Here is a 26841-nt window from a genome sequence, read left to right on the forward strand (position 1 = left end):
CAGCTTCTTAAAAGGCACATTTTGGGGGCTGTTTGTGTGTTTTTGTGTGTGTTTTTTGATCCTTCACGAGTTTGGGTCTGTACCTGGGCGCGCGGGACTGACGCGGCGCTCGCTCAGCATCAGTGCGTCTTTCTGGACAGAGACGCGGTTCGCTCCTGACCAACGCCTTTTATCTCCCCCCACCCCGTGTCCCGCGTCCTCCGAGCTGCCCCGGGGAAAGTGAACACTCTGCGGGGGCCGTGGACGGATCCGTGCCGCTGGAACAACTTATGCAAAGACGGGACATTCACTCCAAAACTTATAGATTGAAGTTGTTTGCGCGCAGAGCGTAGACATGGGGTGCACGATCAGCGCCGAGGACAAGGCGGCGGTGGAGAGGAGTAAGATGATTGACAAAAACCTACGGGAGGACAGAGAGAAGTCTTCCAGGGAAGTGAAGCTGCTGTTATTAGGTACGAAAGTCATTTTTTACGGTGTATTACCTACCACTACTTGTTTAAATTCTTTGGCACTATACGGTCTTTTCAGATGTAGTCTGTGTAGTTCAGGCTTGTTCCCTTAATAGGGGACAAATATGACCGTGGCTTGAACAACTGTATTTGTTTAGGTTTTGTCAGAGTGGAACAGATTGTAGCTGTCACTTTGGCCCAGACACGGTTCATATACACAGACAGTGGGAGGTAAATGACACGCAGGGTGTTGGCTGAGGAGAGGTGCCAAATGGGAAGTGAGCACAGCGGTCTACTCATCTGATTATTAACTCAACTTTTCAGCTAAATTTTGATCTAACTTCCCAAAACCCCCAAATCTGACTGGTTTGAAAGGTCTATGGGAGTCATTTTCATTCATACCTACACATATAAGCTCACTGGAAGCCCAGAATTGAATCTAAATCTTATGCCAAACCTTTGTGAATACATGAAATGCCAAAGAGGTTGCATTTTTTGGACCAGATGCCTGTGATTAGACATTCTGTTTTGGTTTTGTATACTGTAATTTGGGTTAATAATTGAGAGAATTGAAAAGAAAGCTTGACAAGAAATGGACAGACCACTGTGGCGTTTGGCAGTGATGTAAATTATTACCCACTCACATGTTGTTGGCACTCACTTGAAGTCATTCTTCAGTCCTCCATCTATTATGCTGGAGAAGAGACTTAGAGCTTTATTCCTCTTCAGTTCTTGGATGGCCCTTAGCCCACTTAGCTCCACCATCATTTTGTGATTAGTTCGAAAGATAAAATCCCCGTAGTGAATTAATAATGGCCTTTTTTCAAACCATAGCCTGAATATGCAGATTTTAATCTTTTTTTTTCAAAATGTAAGACACTTACAGCTTGTCACATGTAAGTTATGTTATTTCAACCATAAAGTCATATGTGGTAAGCAGCTCATCATTCACCCAACAAGATGAGGATCTAAGAAGATATTGGTGTATTTATTGTAAAAATGCTGTGTGAGGGAAGAAGATGCTGAGGATGGGGCTAAACTTAGGCAGAACATTTACTGTTGTGTTTCCAATACAAAAAAAGGCGTGACTGATATGGCATGTATATCTCTGAAGTGATAGAAATAATTTAGAATGGCAGTGCTCTGTATAAACCCATAAACATAGATAAAAATAAATGAGACCATTTCGTAACCGTACTAATGGAGAGCTAAAAGTTCAGACTGGAAGACTCCTACTTTAACCACCACCAGAAAGAACATCTAATGGTGATTTGTCTGCTCAACAGTGACTGCCCACCACTTGGTTCCGGAAGTAAATTTTCCATTCATAATTCCTCACAGGGCTCCACAAAACAATTTATATCAAAGCTTTCTCAAGGCTAATGAGCTCTGTGGTAACTAATGAGCACAAGACCTATAATTGTAAATCTTATAGACCACTAAGGTTATTAAAACACATAAAACAACCGCGTTATAGACATGAGTTACCACGTTCTGTTGCAGTCTTTGTTGTGCCTTCTCTTAATATTGAGACTTTCTAAACCTCTATTGCAAAAAAAATGTGCGGTGGACTGTTTGTGTTTTAATCATGGCATTCTGTCCAAAGTTCATGTTTTAAATGCGTCAGGAGAATTGAAAAAAACACTGGTGAGGAGATGATGACACTTTAAAAACTGCAGCCTTTGCGATGTGCTAATCGCGATAAATCCTGCAGCACCTCCAATGCATCGCTCGCCGTCCCCTGCTCAGGTCTGAGCGCCAAAGCAACGTTGTCAATATCTTCGTGACACATGCGTCTGCCTCAGTGCATCCATTTCTCTCCTTATGAGTCTGTCCAGAGTGAAATAGGTTTAATTGATGGCGGCGGACCAGTGGAGTACATCTCCGTCTCACTCGCTGTTGCTGTAACATGAGCCAGAGTAATGCGATTACCACTGGCCCCAGCAGTATTTCCCAAAGTGATGCCAGCACCCAGCACTTTATTAAATGGGTGATTTTAAAGTGCAAATGTTGTTACGGAATGTATTTCTGGGAAACAGTCAGTAAATCACAGAAACATAAACATCACCTACAAGCGCCACTTCACAATATAAGGCTGGCTTTTTTTGTGGCCGAATAATGTATTGTTCATTCTGCATAGGAGACGTTGCTGGAGGACATGTCTGCAAAAGGTTGTTCACAAATCTTCCCACAAATGCAGAAACTACTTGATGTACTTGGGTCCAAAATAGGGCGGACTATAAAATTGCCTGTGACGCCAATAATAACTCTTGTACTGAACTTTTTTGCTCTTCTTTATTGGCTATAGAACGATGAAGAGAAAGAAAACGAGCAATGTTAGAACAACATTTTACGCTGTACTTTTAGAGGCACCATTATATAACGAACCGTTTGACAGAACATTACAAGATGACACGGCTTTTTGCAGTACGGAGAGGCCCACCATATTTTCTCATCCAATCCGTCTAAAATGTACCAAACTTTTGGTGAGATTATTGGCTCGAGCCATTCCATGGAATGCAACGAGTCTTTGTTCTTACCTGGTTTCTTCTTCTTCTTATTATTCATGGTAATTTTGCCACAACTTTTCGACCCCCTGAACACTGATGAATGTCACACATGGGGTCATAGGTCACATGGGGACATAGTTGCGATCGGCTCGGCCCGAACTCTAATAAAATGGAGGTTGTGAGAACGCCCGTCGCAACAGTGTCGACTAGTTCAAAAAAGAAAAAACATGAACCGCATGAATCTTTGGCCTAGGCACATGAGACTTGGGACAGTTAGAGCTACCTTTGACCTCTGACCTTTGACGAGTAAAACACACCTGGCAGCATCGCTCTATGATGAACAGGAAGTCAGCCATGTCGAATCAAAGTGGCAATGCCACGTTTGACTTTTTTTTTTCAAAATCGTACTTGTCCTGGGTTTTTTGTCCGATCGAGCTCAAAACAACACTTTTTGCATCTAAAGACATTGAAATTTAATAAATATTCAAAAAAATTTTGATATTCCTTCTGTAACACGCCCTCAAAAAAGGTTTTTTCACACCTAATGGAATTGATCCACGGAGCTCATATTTCACTCACTATTTATGGTCTGATTGGAAATAATTAATACCATGTAACACATTGACTCTATAGCGCCCCCTACCCATTGTGTGAAAAACTCAACATTGTCTGATTTGTTTGAAACTCATGGATTATATTCTCCTCGAGACGCCATGAAAAGAATGTATTAAAGATATTGTGTATTTTTCACAATTGGCCAGCAGAGGCGCAATGAATGCCTTCACTTCCTCTTTTATTTTGATGGGACATTTCCTCTTGTGCCGCGATCTTAGCATTAGCATTAGCATTAGAATGATTATTCTTTTAGACTTTAATTATTTAGACTTTATTCTTTAGACTTGATTCTTTAGACTTTATTCTTTAGGCTTTATTCTTTAGACTTTATTATTTAGGCTTTATTCTTTAGGCTTTTATTCTTTAAGGCTTTATTCTTTAGGCTTTATTCTTTCTGCCACAACTCGGGTATTTTTGACCCCCTGAACATCAATGAAAAGTCGCGGGTCACTGAGGCTCTCTCTCTCTTTCTCCCTGCTCAGGACTGCGTTCAGCACGATCTTGCAATTTGTCAGGACGAACAACTATTTGAGTTGCAAACTACGCAATCATCAACGGTAAATTACTGAGCGTCGTTTGGTATGCCGAGAGCCATCATCGCCGCTACCTTTAATTATATTTTATGTCCACTGCCATCTGTGGAATGGATTATGAATTGTGTAGTTTTACTGTCACGATAACAATATTCAGAGGATATTATGTCGCAGTAATTGAGGTTTTATTATCTAACAAATGTTGTTGTGAAATGTCTGTCAAATGAATCTCAAAAGCGCAGAAATATCACCATTATACCCTTCAATTTTTGATCAGCTTTTCACTATAATCACATTTTTTTAAGCACACAAAACAACAAAAATAAAACAGTCAATAAGTAAAAAAGTACAATCCCAATATTATCTAAATTGTGATATATTGTCCAGACAAGTTGTAACAAAAATAACAATGTCTCAGATAATTTGCCATCAAGATATATTTGTTTTTGCAATCCTTTTAGTCCAAAAGATTATGGCAGACTGACTATCCATCTATCCATTTTCATGATCTAGGAGCTATGCCAGGGCAAAAAGCTGCTCTTAACTGTACTTCCTCCCGTTTCTGAGTCACCAGTATGTGACCGTTCATCAGATGCTTTTACTGCTATTGTGCTGAGAGCCTTGTAATTTGTGTCTACATTTTAGCCAAAGGGTGAAAGTTATTATAGGTTATGTATGTTTGAACAATTGGAAATGGCTTAAAATGGCCGTAGTGGGCTAAAATAACAACCTCAAAAATCCCTTTTGTATGGCAGCTATCATCATCAACCACAAAACAAAAAGTGAAGCAATTTTTTCCGCACGCTGCCCTCTCCGCCTGTCTGTGCTGCAGCAGATTTATGAGAGGAAAACAAAGCACGGATCGACTACTTTTCCGAGGCAAAACCGCAAAAACTGAAGGGACCAATGAACACGCTTGAGTGAGAAACAGCTTCCAGTGATGCTTAAATATCTGCATTTGAGATTGTGGTCGAATAGTTCTTGGTTTGGCGACTGCGGTGGTTTGGGATGCCTCTGTGTGGAGCAGCAGTGAGTGAGCTGGAAGCGAGCCACAGCTGATAATGGGCCAGAAATGCTGTGAATGAGAGAGTTCGGCAGTATCCGCTCCCCCCTCCCTGTCGGAGAGCATAAATCTCATTCGATGTTGGTAAACCAGAAGAATTTGTGGATTTAAATCTTGTAGGCACGTATTAGGGCACATTTCTGGACTGTTGAAATGAGACGGGGCCAACAACAACAATACCACAATGACTTATCTTAAATCATTTTCCATGCAGATCCAGGCGTTTCTATTTTAGAGTCATGCACCAGTTCATTCTTCACATTCCTTTGTGTAAAAACATCTCCATAATGTGGTCACTGATTACTGTCTCTGGGTATATTAGGAAAATAGTTTTGCTTTATGGCAAGTGGAAACTCGCCCCACATGTTTATAGGAATCATGTCTCATAATATAGCTCAACTTAAACTTCAGTAAAACTGGAAAATTCAAAAGGGAATAGGCATAAGGTCTGTTAAAGAAACTTAGTTAAGTTCTTTACTTAAAATAACTTGGAAAGGACTAACCATATTTAGTCAAGTTACACCCTGGAAATGTATGTTAAAATGTTGCTCTGTCATTGAATAGAGTGGACGAACCTCTAAAAGAATCAAAAATCGGATACTAATTGATACTAAAACTAGTACTTGAATTTGATAATGAGTTTAGAAAGTAGGTATACTAAAAAATCAACAAACAGGAAAAATGTCCTGGGCAGTTTTATAATAAATTTGAGCTTCATCAGAACTACATGTTTTAAAGTAATTACACACATTACTTTGTGTGAACGATGAAAGTTAATAAAGCATTTTAAAATTCTCATTGTGGTGTTGAGATCGAGTGTCGGAATTGTGACAGTATTATAACAATATTAAAACATGTATTTTGTATTTTTTCTATTGAGTTGATTGGATAAGATAACTCGCCTGCACTTCCTTTTTCAAATTAATGTCACTAATGTCAGCGGAGCTGTGGAGGAGTGGGTCAGCCTGCCTCTGTGCCCCTCACACATGTTTGCCCTCCTCTGTCTCTCCTCTGTCCCTCCTCTGTCCCTCCTCTGTCCCTCCGCGGTCCCTCCCTCCGCGGTCCCTCCCTCCTCGGTCCCTCCCTCCTCGGTCCGTCCCTCCTCGGTCCGTCCCTCCTCGGTCCGTCCCTCCTCGGTCCGTCCCTCCTCTGTCCTTCCTCTGTCCCTCCTCGGTTTCTCCTCGGTTCCTTCTCGGTCCCTCCTCGGTCCCTCCTCGGTCCTTCCTCGGTCCCTCCTCGGTCCCTCCTCTGTCCCTCCTCGGTCCTTCCTCTGTCCCTCCTCGGTCCTTCCTCAGTCCCTCCTCTGTCCCTCCGCACACGCTTCTGTCCTGGTTTCCTTCATCTCTCTGCTTCTGATCGCTAATTTATATAAAGCATATCTGAAGAATAATCTGCATTTGCTTTGATTCCAAGCGCTTTTCGTGTTAAATGTGAAACATAAGCACAGCGGTTCGAGTCAGCACCACGAGTCAGCCCTGCGCAGAAAACAGTCTGTGTGTGACAGTCGTAGACCCGCAGTGGTAAAAGTGATCCACAGTGACAAGAAGCAATCCTTCTTGAACCGCCTCATTCACAGCAGAGAAGCTCCAAGTCTGTGCTGTCCCGCCGCAGACAGGTGACTGACCTGTCTGCGCAGGAAAAGAGCCAGAGGGAGTGGAGAGCACTCAGAGAGGCTCATATATTAGTAAAGCATTGAGGCTCTGTGTTGTGCAATTTCTTCATATCTTCAAGAAACACAAAGAAAGACTGCAAATAACACTGAAAATAAGCCCATTTAAAGTCTAATTATTACTCTTATATCGGGTTAATATGCAATTTGTGTCTCTGGCGTAAAAGTGCCTCCTCAGCCAAAAGCGCGACAACCGTTTCCTGTTCGACTGATTTTTGGAGCAATACAGAGAATGGAGTTCATGGCGAAATGAGCTGATTCTTACACAAAATTCTCCCCAGTTCTCCTATTAACGCCACAGTGAAGTTTACATAGTTACATCACCACTGGTTTAATGGGACCACATGACTCCTCACGTGTTACGCTTCATAAAAAAGAAATAGCTGGCTGTGACTGACTGTTGATTCTTCCAGACCTTTTGTTTGAATTCGGAGCACTGTACATTTCTTTAAAAACCCACACATATTGTTTTTGGCACATGTTTTCGAACACTTTATCAGATTCATTGCACAGTTTGTTAAGGTTACAACACTTTATTGTCCACATAGTTCATTTAACCAAAGTGAGAGATAATCCAGAGTAGATTTGAAGCTGTGATCATCCATTATATATGCATTACATAACTGTATATGTGCTTTTTCAGGTGCTGGTGAATCTGGGAAGAGTACAATAGTGAAGCAGATGAAGTAAGTGCGTTTTGAAATTCAGTCATTTTTCACTTCTCCTCTTCTCTATTTCCAGGAATTGTATTTTGTAGTTGCTAAAGACTTAAACCACCGTTATTCATTTTATATCAGAACTAGACCCACTTTTATTCTCTGGCTTTTAGCTCATTGTGACTTGTGTGGTCCTCTGTGTCTTTTATTCATCTTGATTTGATTGATTTTATAGTTTTTTTTAGTTATTCATTGATTTTAATGTTTCGGCTTATTGTTTTATTCTAATTTTATTGTCTGTGCATCCCTTTGAAACGGTCATGTTCACATTCTCATTCTCATTATAAAATGTGCAATTTGAACAAAGTGGAGTGGATTAACAGGCACTGTCCTGGCCAAATAAACACACAATAACAATAACACATCCTCCCCTTGTGTTGAGCTTTTTTGTTGTTGGTCTATAATCTGTTAGCAATTTGCTTGTCCAAAATCCATCATCATAAGAGTTGTTATTGTGGTGAGTTTTTTTTTTTGCAAACTGTATGATGTAGTTGTAAATCGGTTTTTCAGTCCATGTTTGAGTGATTTACTAAATGATTTTACGTAATACTCCTACATACCCCATCTTTCTCCATGACACTGACTGAGGACTCTCACTCCGAGCGGCCATATTGGAAACACCTCATTTCACGTTGGCAGAAAATGAAGCTTTCTTTTGCATAACGTGCGGAACAATAGCCAGAGAGGCCGGTGTGAGCCTGGCAGTCGCTGAATAGACTGGCAGTTCCCACATTAGCCATGCAGCGTGCTCACTGAAGTGCAAACAGTGATAATGATGATGGATCCTTCTCACATTTGACTCTTTTGACCATTGTCTATTGGGCCGTGTGGGACTTTCGGTAAAATTCCTCCCTTGTGTCTGTTGCAGAATCATTCATGAAGACGGTTACTCAGAAGAAGAGTGCAAACAGTACAAAGTGGTGGTCTACAGCAACACAATACAGTCCATAATGGCCATCATCAGAGCAATGGGACGCTTAAAGATCGACTTCGGAGATCCATCTCGAGCAGTATGTTATAAAATATTCATGATTTTATATTCATTTGATCTATAAATAGGGATTTTTGGTACCAATTCCTATGATACCTGTTTTTAAATTGACAGAGAGACGAGGCAAAATGTTCCTGTAACACAAAACAAAAGGTTTCCTAGTAGAAGGTACATGTGATAAATATTGAGCCCCCCAAAAGTATTGAGTTGTTACATGGATCATATTGAACGTTAAGAGGATATAGTAATAATCATGACAGGCCTTTGCGAAAGTCTGATTGATGCAGGTCTAAAAGAGCAATATACCGTATTTTCCAGGCTATAAGTGGCTCTGGAATATGAATATAAGTCGTAAAATCCTGAAAATACGGTATATCAAATGCTTTATTCCTCTTTCTCCAGGACGACGCTCGGCAGCTGTTTACTCTGGCCAGCTCGGCAGAAGAGGGCGTGATGTCGGCTGAACTGTCCCGGGTGATCAGACGTCTCTGGACCGATGAGGGCGTCCAGGCTTGTTTCGACCGGTCCCGAGAATATCAGCTCAATGACTCGGCAGCATAGTAAGTCTGTGTATAATCCCCCCTCAAACACACAGAGAAGGTTTCACTCAGAGCGGCCCCCGTCAAAGGGCAAAACGTGATCATAATTCCTTCAGTGTGATGAGCGTTAACGCTGCCAGCTGGTCCAGAAACTCACATCAGATAGTTCTCCTAAATATTTAGAGCCCAAATATTACAGCTATTGTTGAGTTCACTGTACTGTCGCCATAAATACTGTATTATTGAAGATGCAACACAATTGATTGGGGGCTATAATATTCATTTGTGTTTTCTTTGCACAAGTGGGAATTATTGTGTTACTTGTTTGTCTATACAATGAGTTGAGCTATATAAAGTCGAATAAGTAACTTATTTGACTCATGACAAATACTAACTAATTAACAACTAAACTATTCAATTTGGCTTTTTATTTGTTGCAACTCAGGGCTTTTTTTTTAACAATGCTGTTCATTTATAAAAGGGTTTACAATGATTGTTCTGCTTTGTGGTTATTGTTTCAGTGGCATGAAGTACTTTCAATATTACTATTTATTATGATATTTTTTTGGAATCAGTAAAACAGACACAAGTGCACCAAAACAAACAGAAATATTAGTTTAAAGATGACTATTTATTTGATACAAGTTTGATGGAAGATTTCCTAGATTTTACAAGTTAGAACCAGCAGCTGTTACGTTTCCTTTTTTTGAAGTAACGTATAGTAATCAGTAATCAGATTACTTTTCAAATCAGATTAGTAGATTACTTTTAGAAGTAGTAATAAGCAGTGTTGGGTAGCGTTACTTTTAAAAGCAACTCATTACTTTACCTCCTATCTGCCCTGGAAGTTATTGCGCTACTTTGTTATAAAAGTAACGCGTTAGGACTCTTGCTGTACCAATAATCAACATTATTGTATAACCCGTATCATTCGCTGAACACGGTAACATAATCATTCAAGTATCAAATAAACAAGCAAAGTAAATGCATTTGACTGAGCTTTATTTATCATTTATGGTGACAGATGACCACAATACAAGTCTCTATAATAAGCACGTGTGGGCGTGTCCTCAAGCAATGAAAAACATCACTAAAACAAAGTGAGTGGATTGATTAGGGCACAACAACAGAGCTTGTTTTAGGCCTGTCGTTTATTTAAGTCAAACTCACCACATCACTGTCACCCTACATTTACCCCTCAGCTACAAAGTCGTGGTAATAACAAAGGAGAAGGAATTTTTCAAAACGTGCATCTGTAAGTTTATTCCTCTTTGCCGTGAGGAGTCACTAGTTGTGCAGTGCGCGTTCTCACAACACACGAGTGTTTGGTGCTGCGGCTGTGACACAAACCTGGCTCTGAGACGGTGGTGAGGAGATGAGACCAAAACTAACGTGTTATTTTAAAAAGTAACTCCGTTGTACTAGATTAAATAGTCGTGTTCCTCGTAATTTGGGTACTCTTAACTCTTAACTCTTACCCCCAACTCTGGGAGTAAGTTGTCAGTAATCTGACTAACACTGGGCTTCTAAACAATGCCTCCACTTCACCTAGAGGTACATTGTAATAATGATGAAACCCTCTTTGCTCCCACTGGTTATAAAATGTCCATGTAATGTCGTTCCTGCACCACTGTTTGAGAACCACTGTGGGAGTTACATAGCTATTAGATGCTGCTATGATTTCCATCCAGTGTGTGATGAAATGTTTACGACTTTGGTTTTCCTCTTTTATTTGCGGGCTGTTGATGCATGTTTTATTGCACTTTATTTTAATACCATCCAAAATAAAAGCCTTTTACCATCCTTGTATTTAAACATTACTATATCTATGTAGAAAGTAAACAACTGGAAGTTGTACAACGTGGTATATAGTATATAGTTGCAATTAGCAAATTGCCAAGACAGCAATTAAGTTAAATTATTCCTGTTCTAGTTTGGCAGTTCATTTGTCAGACTTCCAAATGTTTATAATGTAAACTGTGAATAAAATGCTACTATTAAATAAATAAATAAAAACCTATTTGCAATGGGTATGCTTGGAAAAAAAATTCTAAAATCGTGGTAGAAAACTTGTTTGAGTTTTTGCGTGAAGGGCATGACTCTTGTTGTGAAAACAGTTGATCGGTCGTGGTGCTCAGTGCATTCTGTCCTCACAATAAGACTCAAGGGCCCAGTGGAGCTAAGTCTGTTTTTACTCAACCCACCAGGCCTTATGTTTATTATTCACCAAAATATAAGCCCTTATTTAGTATCACTCTGCACAGTCCCAGATGTCGAACAGACCTCTGCAAACATGTACAAGCAAGAAACTGTGCACTGGAAAAGCAATTAATTATTAGGTTGTATGTAAAACGTAGTGATGTTGTGTAGGGTTAAATAGACTGCAACATTATATTAAGATTACTCCTACCATGCCATATAAGTTCAAGCCAAAGGATGCACAATATTTGAGTTGGCCCAACTATTGAATCGCAAAGTCTGCAGTTATTTAGTTAAAAGAATGTTCTCTACAAAGAACACAATAACCTGTCTTTTCACAGTAGTTAGACCTTTACAAACATTTTATTAGTACATATTTCAGTTTTCACTCAGATGTTAATGCTCCTGGAGTTGTTTACACTGTACACACACTGAAAATAATCCTACTTTTTAAACATAGATCACAAATCCTACTGCAATCGCTTACTAAAAAGTAAGAAAGCACTTTGAGAAAGCCTGATTGGAGTTAGTACTCGATGGAAGCACCACAGTGACAGGGGATCAGAGTGACCAAAAGGACACGCAAATCTATCCAAAAGCAAGTGTGCTGGATTCAAGTCAATTTCAATGTCATTTATCTTCCCAAAATCACTCAGTTGTCAATTTTAGAGAAGAAGATTTACCAAAGTTAACAGGAAATAAGCAAATTATAACTGTCCCAGAACGTCCCCCGTACTTAAGACAAAAAACCCAGTGGGAAATAGAGAAACATGGAGAAAACCCACAGTGAAGGAGAGATTCTACTCCCACGGACGGCTGTAGCTGGTCCAGGACTGATGCACATCCATTTGCAGATAGAATGTAGGGCCAGAAACACTGAAGACCGAGGCTCGTCTAGTCTAACAGAAGCCATCCAGGCAAAAGAGTGTCCACAAGTCAGGATCAAAAAAAGGCAACACAATAATCAGTGGTAAGAGCACTTTTACCGCACACACTGACACTTCCCCCAACTCAAATCACTGGTGCACGAATGAGACGTGTTTGTGAGAGCGAATCAAACAACTTCTAGACAGTATAATCATGTCCATGTTCAAATACGAATAGTGAATCAATAAAAAATGCGATGAGTCTGTTCCATCAATACCAACGTTTGAATTTAACAATAGTGGAAATTGAACTATGGGTCACGTCGGTGTCGTTTGGTTTCATTCGCTTGTGTAATATTTGTCTAATGGAGAAGCGTGAAATTCACAGGAAGCTTCAGTCTTGCAATACGGCATGTGCACAAGCAGCAGCATCTACTTGTCATTTATTTTTTATTTTTTCTCCAATAACGTCTTCCATTTAATTCATTTTGCATGACCTAAAATGTAGTTCAATATAGCTTATGTTTCAATGTGGGAGATGGTGTGCGTTGGTCCGTTTAGACTCAGGATTTTTGTAGTCTGGTCGTCATATCAAAAATATCAAAAATATGCCAAACATTTTGATTTAATAAAACTGGTCACAGAATATCGGTACGCTAATAACCTGTCAAAACGAACGATGGATTTGACTTTTTCTCCATTTCCGTACAAAAATCGGAGCTTGCTGGCGCCGCTACAGTCACATTTGCAGTCTATTAATCTAAGTCTTTTGTAACATGTGTCCTGCAGTTACCTGAACGACCTGGAGCGCATCTGTGAGGCCGGATATGTGCCGACACAGCAGGATGTGTTACGAACAAGAGTCAAGACCACGGGCATCGTCGAGACACACTTCACCTTCAAAGATCTCTACTTCAAGTCAGTTCGTTAACTCGTGCCCCTGCAAACACAACTAATTAAAGTTTATGTGGAGTTTAACAGTGGGCTGGTTTATTGTTAGAGTCGGCAGTAACAGAAAAAGTCACTTCTAAAGGAAATTAACAAGTGTAAAAGCTTTGTGCAATTAACAAGTGTGAAAGTGTGTATTTTAGTTTTACGATGTCGCTTTGGGCCGTGTCGTGTTTGGATCGTGGACACAACAATGAAAACACCAGCTCTTATATATATAATGACTTCTGCCCGACTAAGTTTGGCCAAATCACATTGTAAACACAAAGAGACAGAGCGAGGCGGCTGTCGAGAGTTTACATAGCGCAAATGTTTTCACTGTCAGAGAGGAAAGATGTACTACAAATATGTATCAAGTGAATCCAACCGTTAGTTAGATAAAAGTGTTGTTTGTTTTATTAAAGTAGCAGTTGAAGAAGTTGTGACTACAGTAGTAGCTGTTGATCGGAGGTGGTAAATAACAAAGTACAAAAGTAAAAGTATTGTGCTTCAGTAGACATTTTTAAATTTCTACTCCACTATATTTTTTAAAAGGATTTAAAAGTAAAAATAACTTTCTAAATGGTTTGTTTTTTAGCAGGCTCATGGTGCCATCCTGCCTAAAGGCTTTGAGTCTTGGGTTTGAGCAAACCAAAATATATACCGGGATATAAAAAGTTGAAATATTGAGGATTTGATTGAATTTAAAAAAACTTTTATCAAGATCACCACATTCACTTTTATTTTTCCTTAAGTAAATGTTTTGTTCCTGTATCTGTACTTTGTGTACTTCTGTTGCTACTTCTACTGCTATTGATCATGGATTGCCATAACTGTTACTATTACTTTACTTTTACCCATTAAAGATGCACTTTGGTGCAGGATATAACACCCGCTTGTCACAGTTCCAGATCTTTTAACTCCATCGATCTGACCTGTAACTGCCGGGCGTCAACATCTGTTTGTCTCCATGGAGATAGATACGTTTATTACCATACTGTGGAACCTTTCAGACAAAGTAATAACTCCATGGAGACAAGCAGCAACATTTAAGGATGGTCCAATGTGGATTTAGCCGATACCAATGTCCGATGTTTGACTGGCTGATGTGGCCACCAACCAACATTTTAATTTTAAAATCCATACAAATAATTATTGCATGTTTTATCTGGGATTTAAAATGATTTGTGGCATGATTGTGTGTTTAGCCTAATTGCACTTCTATGTCCATGTCCATTTTTACTCATTAGTCTGTTTAAAAAGACTGAAACACTGAGGACAAACTGGGACCGTCACATGGACACTTAAAAAGATCAGCACCAAATATCTTCCATTACCGATATTGGTGAAAATCAGACTGGAACCGATATATTGTCCATTCCTAGTTATGTTGTGCACCTTTAACATCATTTTTTATTTGCTTTTTCTACCAAATGATACTCTATTGGGTCAGGTTTCTTTCACCACATTGAATCCTACATAATGTTCTTGCTTTTACAATACATTCATTGGGTTTTGTACCTGCCAGGATTACATAACAATTTTGCTCCGAATTTGAGTCCATTAAGCTGAATGATTTCTTTATAAAACCAAAAGCCTATCCCTGGGTTTAGTCATGTTCCTTTGATGACCTCCATACAATTTAGGTGATTACATTGAGCCCATTTACATTATTTTGTCTAGCGCGCTGTACTCTGGACGGCGATAATCACTGAATTGAAGCACGCAACATGGGACCATTTCATTTTGATTTAGTCCGGTTACAGATGGAGGCGCAGGTGCAGCCGACCCAAACATGAGATTATGAAGTCCAGACACCTGTCTCTTGTTTTTGACGAATTTAGACACTTATACAACCCCTCGTTTTAGGAATTAAGTCTGTTCTGGTGCATGAGCGAATGGTGAATGTCTCCCCCTTATTTGACTGTAAATTGTAAATGAATAGTTTCCAGGTTTGAATGTGTTTCTCTGTGTGTTTCAGGATGTTCGATGTGGGCGGCCAGCGCTCGGAGAGGAAGAAGTGGATCCACTGTTTTGAAGGCGTCACCGCCATCATCTTCTGTGTGGCGCTCAGTGACTACGACCTGGTTCTGGCTGAGGACGAGGAGATGGTAAACATGATACTTTGCTTCATGTCACAATTTCAACTCGACACAAAGCAGGATATATCTGACACTAAAAAGGTTTCTCTTCGTCACGTAGGCAAATTGGTAAAGTGAAATATGTGTTTGATCAGTATCTACTCAAGGAAACTGGAAAAGCGACATCCTATACCCTACACAAAAATACCAGGAAGAGGATTCATTAATAATGTTTTTGTTTTTTGCTTGCTAAGAACACAGGGCAGAACAATTATGTTTATGTACACACATAATCATTCAAATGGACCAATTTGTTGTTCCCATTAGTGGCCAGGCAAAAAATAACCTTATTCGAGAAACAATTGCCCATTAGCTACATTCTCCTCGTTTAAAGCTGCATTATCCATCTTTTTCTCTCATGAATGAGTAAATTCTGTTTCCACCCAGAAAGTGGACTGCAACAGTAGATCGCCACGCTGTTTTCATTTAATTAGAACATATTGTCTCTATTGCAAACTTGTAAGAAAGAGACGTATGTGTTACTGTTTGACTCTGTGTGGTGGAAGCTGATGCTGGCTGTGCAAGGGTGTTACATCCTGTTTCACTTCTCTGTCTGAAAAAGCTGTTCTAAAGCTGTGCTAACGGCCAACAGAATCCTGCAAGTGAATATCACCGAAGAGTTAGATAGATTTAAATATTATGTGCTTCTTCACTCTTTGAAAAGCAGGCCAATAAATCAATATATATACAGTAAAAGTAGCATTATATTCAATTTCCCCTATGTACCCCCATACACGTCACTATAGCTACACTCTTCGTAGGTTCAATGAAGTTAGATAATGGTGTTTTGCCTCGTCTTTGTCCACAGAACCGCATGCACGAGAGCATGAAGCTGTTCGACTCCATCTGCAACAACAAGTGGTTCACGCTCACTTCCATCATCCTGTTCCTGAACAAGAAGGACCTGTTTGAGGAGAAGATTACACGCAGTCCGCTCACCATCTGCTACCCTGAATACACAGGTGCATAATCTGTGAGACCAAATGCGACAGAACAAACATGTAACTGTCCTATATTATGTATTGTGCGGATATATATCGCAGTGAAGCAATTTAAGGCTAAAATCAATACTGCTCGCTTTTAGTGGAGGTGATTTATGCACTGAAACGACCAGTGAAAGGGACTTTAAAACATGGAAAACAATCTGATGAGGTGAAACAGGACACGCTAAAGCTCTGAGTATGCAGGATTACACGAAAGCATTTTAGCATGAAATATGACTGGAAAATTAGGCTGCGTGAAATGGCAATAAAAACACACTTAGTTTTCTGATCCTGTGACGATTATGCTACTTAATGAGATCACCGCAGACACTGTTCTCTTATTGTCTTCTTCATGCTCTGAGTGAGTGATATGTGGAAATGTGAACTCTCAGAAGCATCAAATGGCTGTAGTTTTCCTAAAGACAAAAAGATACAAACTACATGAATCTGGGAAAATCTAAATTGTGATCTCGGCACTAAAAGAAAAAAAGTGATGTGATTAAATCCAAGATATTGTTTAAAGATATAGAAGCACATTTCCAGGTCTATTAGAGTCAGGTCAGATGTTGGTACGTTAAGTCCTGTAGAGCATGGTGCTGAAATGACATATAATATAATGTGTTTGTGTCACTTCTGCTGTAGATGGGCACTCGTATGAGGAAGCAGCAGCGTACATCCAGTGTCAGTTTGAGGATCTGAACAAACGGAAGGACACTAAAGAGATCTACACTCACTTCACCTGCGCCACGGACACCAAGAACGTGCAGTTTGTGTTTGACGCTGTCACCGATGTCATCATTAAGTTCAACCTGCGAGAGATCGGCCTCTACTGACGCTCCACACGACAGGCAAGAGCCACTCGCACAAGCAGATGTAAAATAATAACATTAGGTCTGTACATTATCTGTGCAGCATGTGTTATAAACAAGACAGTGCTGCACACCATAGTATAAAAACAAACATCGAGCTAAAAAATTCAGCACAAATAATTGTTTTAAAACAAATTTCACAAACAAATATAACTTAATTCCTATAGTAAAATCAACCAGAAGAATAAAAAATAATAAAAGCAAAATAGAAAAAAACAAATAAAAGCATTACAAAATTGAAATGGATAAAAATTATAAATAACTATAATCAAATAACTAAAACACAACAACTAGAAAATAAGAAATATGTGATGCTCGGTGGTTGAGTGGTCAAGGCGTCCGCACACATGCCAGGCTCCAAGTGCAGTGACGCAAGTTTGAATCCCGACTCCGATAATGTACTGCATGTTCTCCCTCCTCTCATCCCCCATTTCATACTCACCTTTCCTGTCTTAATAAAACCTTCGGCCAAAAAAATCTTAATAAATAAGATGCATGCAGCAGAATATATCCTGAAACAACATTTAACACATCAATGTGTTTTCTCTTTGTGGTTGTTGCTGTCTAGATCTTAACTGTACATTACATTCTAACAATAACTCATCATTTTCCTTTTCAGATATTTGGAAATGCCATTTCTGCAGAAGGCCATTTGTAAAGGTACCAATAAGGACTCGACCGGTGTGGGGGACAGACACAAGGATTTTCAATGGGTCTTTGAACAGTTTTTTCCTGCGACCTGGTTTAAATCAGAGGGTTTAAGTGTAAAAGTGTGTGTCTGACGTCCCGAAGTGTTAAAGACAATGTACAAGGGCTCTCAGCTGATACATCGTGTCTCTCTTACGTATGCACCCAGTTTGATTCTCCTCCGCGTCACACATTTCACACTACCACTGCCCTTTAGCTCCAGCACTGTACTATTTACTTGGGTTTCTTGTTTTGGGGCCATAGAATGTTTAGATTTTTCACTTTTGAATTGATCAATTATTTATGTACAGTGAACTTTTTTGTGTCCATAGTTTTCTAGTGTAGATTAGTATAATATGTAGACTGTTTTGTTCCGTAACAGAACCACATTGTACTGTTTTTTTTATACTTGACACATCGCTGCGGTCGAGAGACGAGAATCTAGGAGAAGAGTTCAAGGATGTGTTTTTGTCAAGTTTGGAGCCGATGATATGAATCCTATGGATATTTATGATGAAAAAATATGAGGATGTTCTAAAGTTATAAATAATAACAAATCAGTGTTTGTCCAAGTGTGTTTTGCTAATTGAAAGTCATTAGCACTACGTTCGATGAATTTTACAAGTGTCAAATTTCAGAAACCATGGTTTGTACATTTCCTTTAGGTGGTTCTTCTAAACATTAAATATTGCCACAAAACACTCTTCTCTTTGTGTTATTTATTATTCATGCAGAGGACTTTAAGAAATTGAAACATCTGCTTTTATAACAATAAGATTGTATAAAAAGAACAAGGCATATTAAGTCCATATTGACCAAAGTCTGTTGAATTTGTATTTGATTTTCAAATTTACCCGTAATCCGAATGTCACTTGTAATTTCAGTCCAGTCTTGGTCATTGGTTAAGTTTGTGTCATCCATTTTTTGTGATGATTTTTTTTCCCAGCTGCCAGAAGTATGTTTTTTATGTATTTATTATTTATTTTAAAATGGACATAGCATTTGGACGAACCAGATGCAATGTTTTAAGTGTTACAGCATGTTTTGAGGCACAGGTCTGTAATCGTATGAGATGGTGACTATGTTGCTTTATTGATCTCAGTCCAATATTTCTGAGCAGGGCAGTCCCAGAACACATGATGATGGTGGACCTCCTGCCACGGTTTCTCCTGCACTCAGCTTTTCTTTGAGAAGAAGAGGCACTTTGCCGTGGTGTCAAGACAAAATGCGATACCGTGAAACATTTGATCTGAACCTTTTTGGTTTGAGATGACCAGTTGTAAAAAGAATACAGCATGAATTTGTCATTTATGCATTTGACTTTAATAGTAAATAACCAGTCAATAGCCAGTCTTACACTTGCTTCTTGTTTTTTACGGTTATTTATTTGATCTATCAGTTTATTTATTTGGTAATTATTCACAAGACTTTGCCTGAGGGTTTTTGTAGTGGCAGGGTGAGTGTAATTTGAGCCGTGACCTTTACCCTTCGACCTACTGAGTAATGAAGCCTCAGAAGATGAATCCTGTGTGTACAGATGAGGCAATGTCCTGTGGTGCTGTGACGGTGTTTACATGAGAATTGCTGCCTTCACACTGAGCTCCATCTAACCCTGACGTGCGGATTCATCTCCTTTTGGTTCTGCTTTCAACACCTTCGTCGTCTCCTTCCATATATTTGAAGAGTCCAATTGTAAAAACAGTACAGTGAAAGATATTATCAATGAAAATAATGACCCGTGTGTTTTATTAAGGAAGGGTGGAACAATAATTTGAACGCGTTACTATGCAAAGAGCCAACTGCAATCCTCCAATGACATTTAAAATGGCACATATCTGTTTTTCATTTCCTTTCAAACAAAGGAATTGCATAATGACAATGAGCTGCTTTAGGTCTGTCCTGTCATTGTAAATAAATAAGATCTACATGTACATCAATATTATTTATGACTGTTTAACCTGATAGATAGAGTCACTACATGTCCCATCTAAAGGGCATATTTGCAATAGTCATTTTGCATGGCCCAAGTTCTCACATTCACAATTTACTCAAGTGAGAGAACATGAAGGACAGAGAGGAAATCTGTGATAGAATCTGCTGCAAAATGTAGAGGTTAATATGTCTATGTTTACACGGCTGATCTCCTGTTGGTAAGACAGTATTATTAAAGATAAATAGTATAATATTGTATAATATTACAAAAGTTTTAACATCGTCCGTGCAATCCCTCAGTTTTCCAGACAAACTCAATAGGAACTAAAGGCTTTTAAAAGTACCTATAATGACCTAAAGTACCTATAAAGAAAGACCTTATCCAACTCTCTTTGCTGTGTGATTACAGAATTGATCATTCCTCATTGCATTACATTTTCTATTCCCGCCATCTAAGTTTTTGTAATGATAGAATATGGACACTTACTCCAGGCTCATATAATGTTGTGACACAAACCCTAACCCACTGTAATAAACACAAAAACACAAGAACAATGTGAAGTTAATGCTTCTTTATTTCAAGTGTCTAAGTTTAATAAGAAAGGACAAACTTGTCAATTTCATTAATTTCATTCAATTTTTACAAGAAAACATCCACCCTCTAATCTTCCCCTCCTTCTCATATACCTTCATGAATTAGCTTTCAAAATAAAATCCTAAACTCTTATGTACAAAGATTACTACCAGCTTTGACTTGAAATTTAAAATCAAAAGTGAAAACAATACAGCAACACTATTTTCGAATAGATACGTGTACAATGTTTGCGTTGCAATTGTAATCTGGATATTCTGTGAGCACTGGGCATGTCAGGCATATTTTCACAGTAACTTTACACAGCTTTAATATCAAGACCACAAAAACTACTGAACGCAAAAACAAAAGAATTGCAAATGCTGCTAGTCAAATTATCTCATCATTCCCCATGTTTTTATTGTTTTGATTCATTTTCGTAGTTTAAATTGTACATAAAACTCACAACACAGTAGTCAAAGGGAAGCGGTGAGGGCAGAAAGTGTCTAATTTATTCTCTTGTTCAAGCAGCTTTTGGGGGTACGTGTCCACAGACTTTTTGGAGGTGCTGGGGCCCAGTGAGATGCCCTCTGCTGCGTGCGGTATGTCCCGTTTGGGGATGAAGCAGGACTTACAAAGACAAACCTCCGAACCCCATCAGTACACTTCTGCTTTATTACCAATATGTGAGGGGCTATGCTTGGATAGAGGCTTCTGCGAAAAAGAAAAAGTATAGAGAATGAGTCACATGTAGCTTTTAGTGCTAAAGTGCAAGTTTTTTTTTCTGCAGGCAAGTGATTCACATGAGTCATACCGACGTTGTGCATAAAATGTTGCAATGTTCTGCTTTTGGGATCCATTTACGGTATTTTTTTTGCAGAAACCACTAAACGATTGCCCTGAAATGTAATTAAACTGCCAACTATTTTCAACAAGAGAGAAGCAGCTAAGATTAAACTACTTCAGAGCTCAATCATTTGCTCTAGTATCACATTATCTGCTTATGAAACCTATTATAACGAAAGCTTTGAATAACCGGCTCCCAACTATTCTCAAGTTTTATCATTTAGTAGCGACGCGGATAAAACCATCTCTACTTTTCTGTTACGTTGTTATGGACACAAGCTGTTTCCAGGCAACGGAAACAGCGGTCAGATCTGGTCAAGTTTTGGGGGTTTTAAATGGAGTCCTGGGCCCACCGGGGTCTTCAATATCAGAGACTATAACAGAGGCAGCAGGAGTCAGAGTGTCCCGCTGGAGCTCACCTCTTTTGTGTCGGGCTGCTCAGAAAAGACCACAGTCTTTGAGATTTTCTTTGATGATGATGTCCGTCACAGCGTTGAACACGATCTCCACGTTCTTGGTGTCTGTGGCACAGGTCAAGTGGGAGTAGATTTCTTTCACGCCTTTCTTCATGTTCAGCTCCTCAAACTGTGCCTTGATGTAGTTGCTGGCGTCTTCGTATGAGTTTGGTCCTGCGGGAAATTTGATCGACATAAAGGTTATGTGCTTGTTGCCAACAGGAAAAAACATCCACCGCCTGATGTCTCTAACTATATAATGAACATGTTTCTCCAAAGCTTGCCTTGTAAAGAAATGTAGAAATGTTAATGTTAAAGAGAACAGGCAGGCCATTTTGATTCCTTCCACTTTTTGGTCAATTTAACAAATCTTTAAAATGCTTTAAAACAATCCTGGACACTTACATATATAATAATTGCTCTCATGTTTATGGCCATAACACTTTCTATTCAGTGTAGGAAAATATAGCATTTGTCTAGGCATCAAGTATAAAACAAACAAACGGCAAAATCAGTGGGTTACTTAAGTTTTAGCCAAGATTTTTCACTTATTTGGCGTTTATTTAGGTCTGATCACAACTTTCCAATTCCAACAGTTCAAAGCAACCATCGTCCTCACCATCGTAGTCAGGGAAGCAGATGCTCAGGTGAACCTTCTTGATCTTTTCCTCAAACAGATCCTTCTTGTTGAGGAAGAGCACGATGGAAGTCAGCGCAAAGAATCTGTGGTTGCAAATACTGTTGAATAGATGGAGCGACTCGTGCATACGGTTCTGCGGGGAGCAAACAGCCGTTAGTGACCCGCAGTCATGTGCCGTAGTATGTGTTTTCGCTCAGGCCAAACTCACCACTTCATCATCCTCTACCAGCACCATGTCGTATGCACTGAGAGCCCCACAGAAGATGATGCAAGTGACACCCTCGAAACAATGGATCCACTTCTTCCTCTCTGACCTCTGACCTCCGACATCGAACATCCTGCCACATCACAAAATGGTCAGTTTAGCTAACTAACTCCGACTAAGTATACATACAGTCTAAGGACAGGAGCAGCGTCAGAGGGAGAACACTGACACCATTAATACTGACCTGAAGTACAACTCTTTGCAGGAGAACTGTTCTTCAATGATACCAGTGGTTTTGACTCGAGATCGCAGCACGTCCTGTTCGGTGGGCATGTATTCGGGTTTGCGGATTCGGTCCAGCTCGTTGAGGTAGCTATGAAGTTAAGAAAAAGAAAATCCTGTAATTAATCTTAATTTATAAAAGGCACATCTACATCAATAAAAGATTCTCCATTTTAAAGGTGCACTAGGTTTTCTAGTGGCCAGGAGACTAGCAGGTGACCCCACCAGGCCAGTGTATTTTTGGCAATAATAATACAACTCATGAAATAGAATAAATGCAAGCTAGATGTCATACAGTAGAATATTCCAGGAAAAACACTATCATCTCCATGGAGACAAGAAAGTGACCAGAAAAATGACATAGTGCAAGATTGTAAATTGGCCTTCTTGCTAAATGTGGACCTTTTACATCTGTTGGGATTCTATGTACTGGAACAGTAATTACACGTCTAACAGAATAAGAGAATAATTCAGTAACACAAATGAAGACACAAATGTAAATTAATGTGGACCTAAACTTTTTTTTTAAAGGAAACATATTATGCTTTTTTACCCAGACACTAGTAATGAGCTACAACACAACTCATCATAATTTTTCATTTTGTTCATTATAAACAGCTAAATTGATCAAAAATGGCAAAGTAGCATTAACGGCTCATTCACTTCCTGTTCAAAACTGCAGAATTGACAAGCCCCGCCTCCCCATAGTGACGTTTCACCATTGAATTACAACTTTGAGTAAACAAACGATGAAAGAACACCACTGTAACAAGGCTAAAAGCTCGTTAACGTTGACTTTGCATATGTCCCTTTTAACTAATTGGTTATAACATTTGTATTGCACTCACTATCCAGCGGAGTCGTTCAGTTGGAACTCAGCAGCTCTCTCAAAGGCGGCCTGCAACCCGGCGTCGGCCCACAGCTTCTGGATGACATCAGAGAGCTCAGCGGGCATGGTGCCTTCTTCAATGGAGTCTGACAAGTTCTGCAGCTTCTGTGCATCCTCCTGCAGGCCACAACACAAGGCTACGTCAGCAAAATTAAACTCCTTAGATCACGGTGGAATTACATTAGGGCCTAATAATGTCTGTCTGGTGTTCATCTTTGATAGGTGTAATTGGAGACCTGTCCAGAGGAGGAGCTGAAGCCGATGTCCAGCATTTCCATGCCTCTGACGATGGCCAGGACAGATTGCAGGATGTTGCCATAGATGACGGCTCTGAACTCCAGCTGCTCCTCCTTTGTGTAACCTCCTTGATGCAAAATCCTGGACACACAGAGCAGCGGGAGGTTTTAGGCCACAGGTCAGATGTTTTCTTATCTTATAAAATGATGCAGGCTGGGACAATGTAGTACTAAATGCAACGCAATGCCTGACTAATAAATAAACTATGGCGTAATCTGCAACACTGCCCTCTGGTGGTGAGTTTCAATACCCACAACAACACAAAGAACTGATCAGACGAATGAGGCGGGGAAGGATGGTCTGAGGAGGCTGAATCATGGACTAAACCGGGCTAAACCATGGACTAAACCATGGACTAAACCGGGCTAAACCGGGCTAAACCATGGACTAAACCGGGCTAAACCATGGACTAAACCGGGCTTAACTCCAGCTCAACGAGACGCTTTGGCCCTGGCCTGAATTACTGCTCAATGACAACAAACTTACTTCATCTGTTTGACGATGGTGCTCTTCCCTGATTCACCAGCACCTGCAAGAAACACAAGGTATAGATAGTTTGAAGTTAAGATTGTTTTCATTTTAGACATCCACTTCCTCCGGTGAATAATTCGATATCACTGCTTCACTGCATTTGAAATAAGACAATCTAGATGCACTACAAACAGGCCTAATAAAGTCCACAGTGACAGGGGCAGTGTTATAAAAGCAACACAAGGCACAACCCTGATAAGCATATATAAGACCTTTTCCTTTTAAACTACTAAAATAATGTTTGCAGTTGTGAGAACAGATAACTGTGATCCTGTACACAATATGTAACCTCAAACAAAAGACTGAATGACTGATGACAGTTCAACCACCAGTGTTCAGCTCAGTCTATTATGTGTTTTTTTTTTAATGACAATCACATCATAAAAACACAGGTTTCTCTGGATTATAACTAGAGAGCTATTCTTAATCTCGAGTCCCTGGTTTGCAAGAATACATTAGGCAATGAAAGAGCAATGGCCACTCTGACTATACAACCTCATCATTATAAAAAACATGGTTTAATTATATATTTTTGGATGAATTAGAGTCATGAAGGGGATTTTATGTATGTATTTATCTGTACATTATACATAAACAGTTATTTTTGAGAAGGCCTAGAGGCAGATCAGGTGGACTAACCCTGTGCTAAACTCGCTAACGTCACAGACAGGACCAAAGCTGCAGGGGCAAAGCCCAGACTTACGGTTCAACACTTTGTGGCCTTGATCGACCCTTTAAAAAGAGAAAGTCTTTGTCCTAATACTATGAACAGTAAATGTTGTTTTTTGTCATATGTATTTTTCTAATAATAATAAAACTATAATAAAACAATATAACATAGATTATTTACAACTGTGCTCAGTTGCATTACCAAAAGTGACAACTGCTGACATGTCATGATTCTATGTAGCTGTGTTTGTCACTTTGTCCGTGCATCTTCATTTAAAAGATGAAAGTACATTAATAAGAAAGATAAGTAAGTAAGATTTTTAAAAATCACATCTAATCTGTTTCAAGTTTAGTTATGTACTTTATTTGTCTATCCACAACTTGGCTAGCATCAGCAATTTATTCTATTTAAACTTTATTAAACATTTATTATTATTAAAGGAAAAATTCTTCATTTATTTATTCAGTGGTTTGTGCACAACAGGGATCAGGGCAGAGCTCAGGTAGATCTGCTGTAAACCTGTTATGGCTAATTGGATTGACATATCGCCGCTTCACAGTGATTCATTTAGACCAAAGGCTGTGATCTCTTAAGCACCAATGTCCTTCTATCACAACTGAAAAATCACTTAAGAAAGGGCGCAAAATTAACATATTTGGGTTCAGTTTGTGTTATAGTCTTCTTTCTGCATGCATTGTATTGTACTTAATGTATGCCATGCTAAAATGTGTTCTCCTATAAACACTGCATGTACACACACAGCATATACAGACTATTGCACAAAATTGCTTTGCAAACCCAGATAACTGCCTTTGTTTTTGTTTTCTTGTTGGAAAAAAACTCCTGTAAATGTCTCAGATAGGACCAGTCCTGTTGTTACATAACTGTCTCCATGTCGTATCAGTTAATGGGGAATCTCAATAAACTAATGCACTGTTTTTCAGATGGATATTATCTTAATCCTCTGAGCATATCTTCCATCAAGCAGCTGGCTCGGAGCTGGTTAAAGCTACTTTCATGGCTCTCATCCAAGATTGAAGAAGTATCTTTCAAATGACTATTAAATGCAATGAGATGCTATCATTAACCAATGAGGCCTGAAGTCTGAGACTGTCTGCTTTGATAATGAACTAAATACTGAACTCAAACACATCTGATTGTGTCATTAGTAAACCCAGACCACTCTAAAGGCCTGGAGTCTCCTTATTGTACAGCTTCATGTGGACCTTTGACACCTGTCCATGTTTACTTGAGTGTGCACCCACTACATCTGTGCACCTGAAGTCTGTGCCCAAAACAAATACTTCTGATCCAAATGCAGAGCTCAAACTACTGCATGTTGTTGTTGTTGTTGTTGTTGTTGTTGTTGTTGTTGTTGTTGTTGTTGTTCCTTTACCTGAGCTTCATTACATCTTCTACACTTCACCAAGCTATAACAAAGCATCCACTTACCAAGCAGTAATAACTTGACTGTCTTCGCATCCTTGTCTGCATCTTCCTGGAGTTGTTTTTCCAACTCCTTGGACTTTTTGTCCTCCGCGCTGGCTCCTGCTCCCATCTCTTGCTCAGCAAACTCGAGGTCCTCTAGGATAGAAATTTTGGCAGTTGTCTGTAAGCAGCTGCAGAGAAACTGGGTGACACACTAATCGTACCAAAAGGCGATTTCCTAGCGGAAGGAGATTGTGAGGGAGGAGCTTGAACTGTCCTGGTTCTTGGCCTTTCAGTTAGTTGATCGGTTACGACCCTCTTTGAGCTTTAAGTCAAGG

The 26841-nt window shown here is 39.5% G+C and overlaps 2 protein-coding genes across 2 annotated transcripts; one reads left to right on the forward strand and one right to left on the reverse strand.

The window, feature by feature from the left end:
• Nucleotides 1-288: 288 nt before the first annotated feature.
• On the forward strand, nucleotides 289-17064 carry gnai3 (guanine nucleotide binding protein (G protein), alpha inhibiting activity polypeptide 3). Its single transcript, XM_072450103.1, has 8 exons — nucleotides 289-452; nucleotides 7483-7525; nucleotides 8424-8565; nucleotides 8949-9106; nucleotides 12940-13068; nucleotides 15059-15188; nucleotides 16027-16180; nucleotides 16844-17064. The coding sequence occupies exons 1-8, from the start codon at nucleotides 335-337 to the stop codon at nucleotides 17032-17034; spliced, it is 1065 nt and encodes a 354-aa protein (XP_072306204.1). The 5' UTR covers nucleotides 289-334; the 3' UTR covers nucleotides 17035-17064.
• Nucleotides 17065-20246: 3182 nt separating this feature from the next.
• gnat2 (guanine nucleotide binding protein (G protein), alpha transducing activity polypeptide 2) lies at nucleotides 20247-26841 on the reverse strand. Its single transcript, XM_072450104.1, has 9 exons — nucleotides 26528-26841; nucleotides 24361-24403; nucleotides 23814-23955; nucleotides 23537-23694; nucleotides 22651-22779; nucleotides 22410-22539; nucleotides 22181-22334; nucleotides 21526-21735; nucleotides 20247-20974 (listed from the first exon to the last, which is right to left on the reverse strand). The coding sequence occupies exons 1-8, from the start codon at nucleotides 26631-26633 to the stop codon at nucleotides 21545-21547; spliced, it is 1053 nt and encodes a 350-aa protein (XP_072306205.1). The 5' UTR covers nucleotides 26634-26841; the 3' UTR covers nucleotides 20247-20974; nucleotides 21526-21544.

This window comes from Eucyclogobius newberryi, unplaced genomic scaffold (genome assembly GCF_026437365.1).
Source record: "Eucyclogobius newberryi isolate DKJ021-1_F unplaced genomic scaffold, fEucNew1.0.hap1 SCAF_17, whole genome shotgun sequence".
Taxonomy (NCBI): Eukaryota; Metazoa; Chordata; class Actinopteri; order Gobiiformes; family Gobiidae; genus Eucyclogobius; species Eucyclogobius newberryi.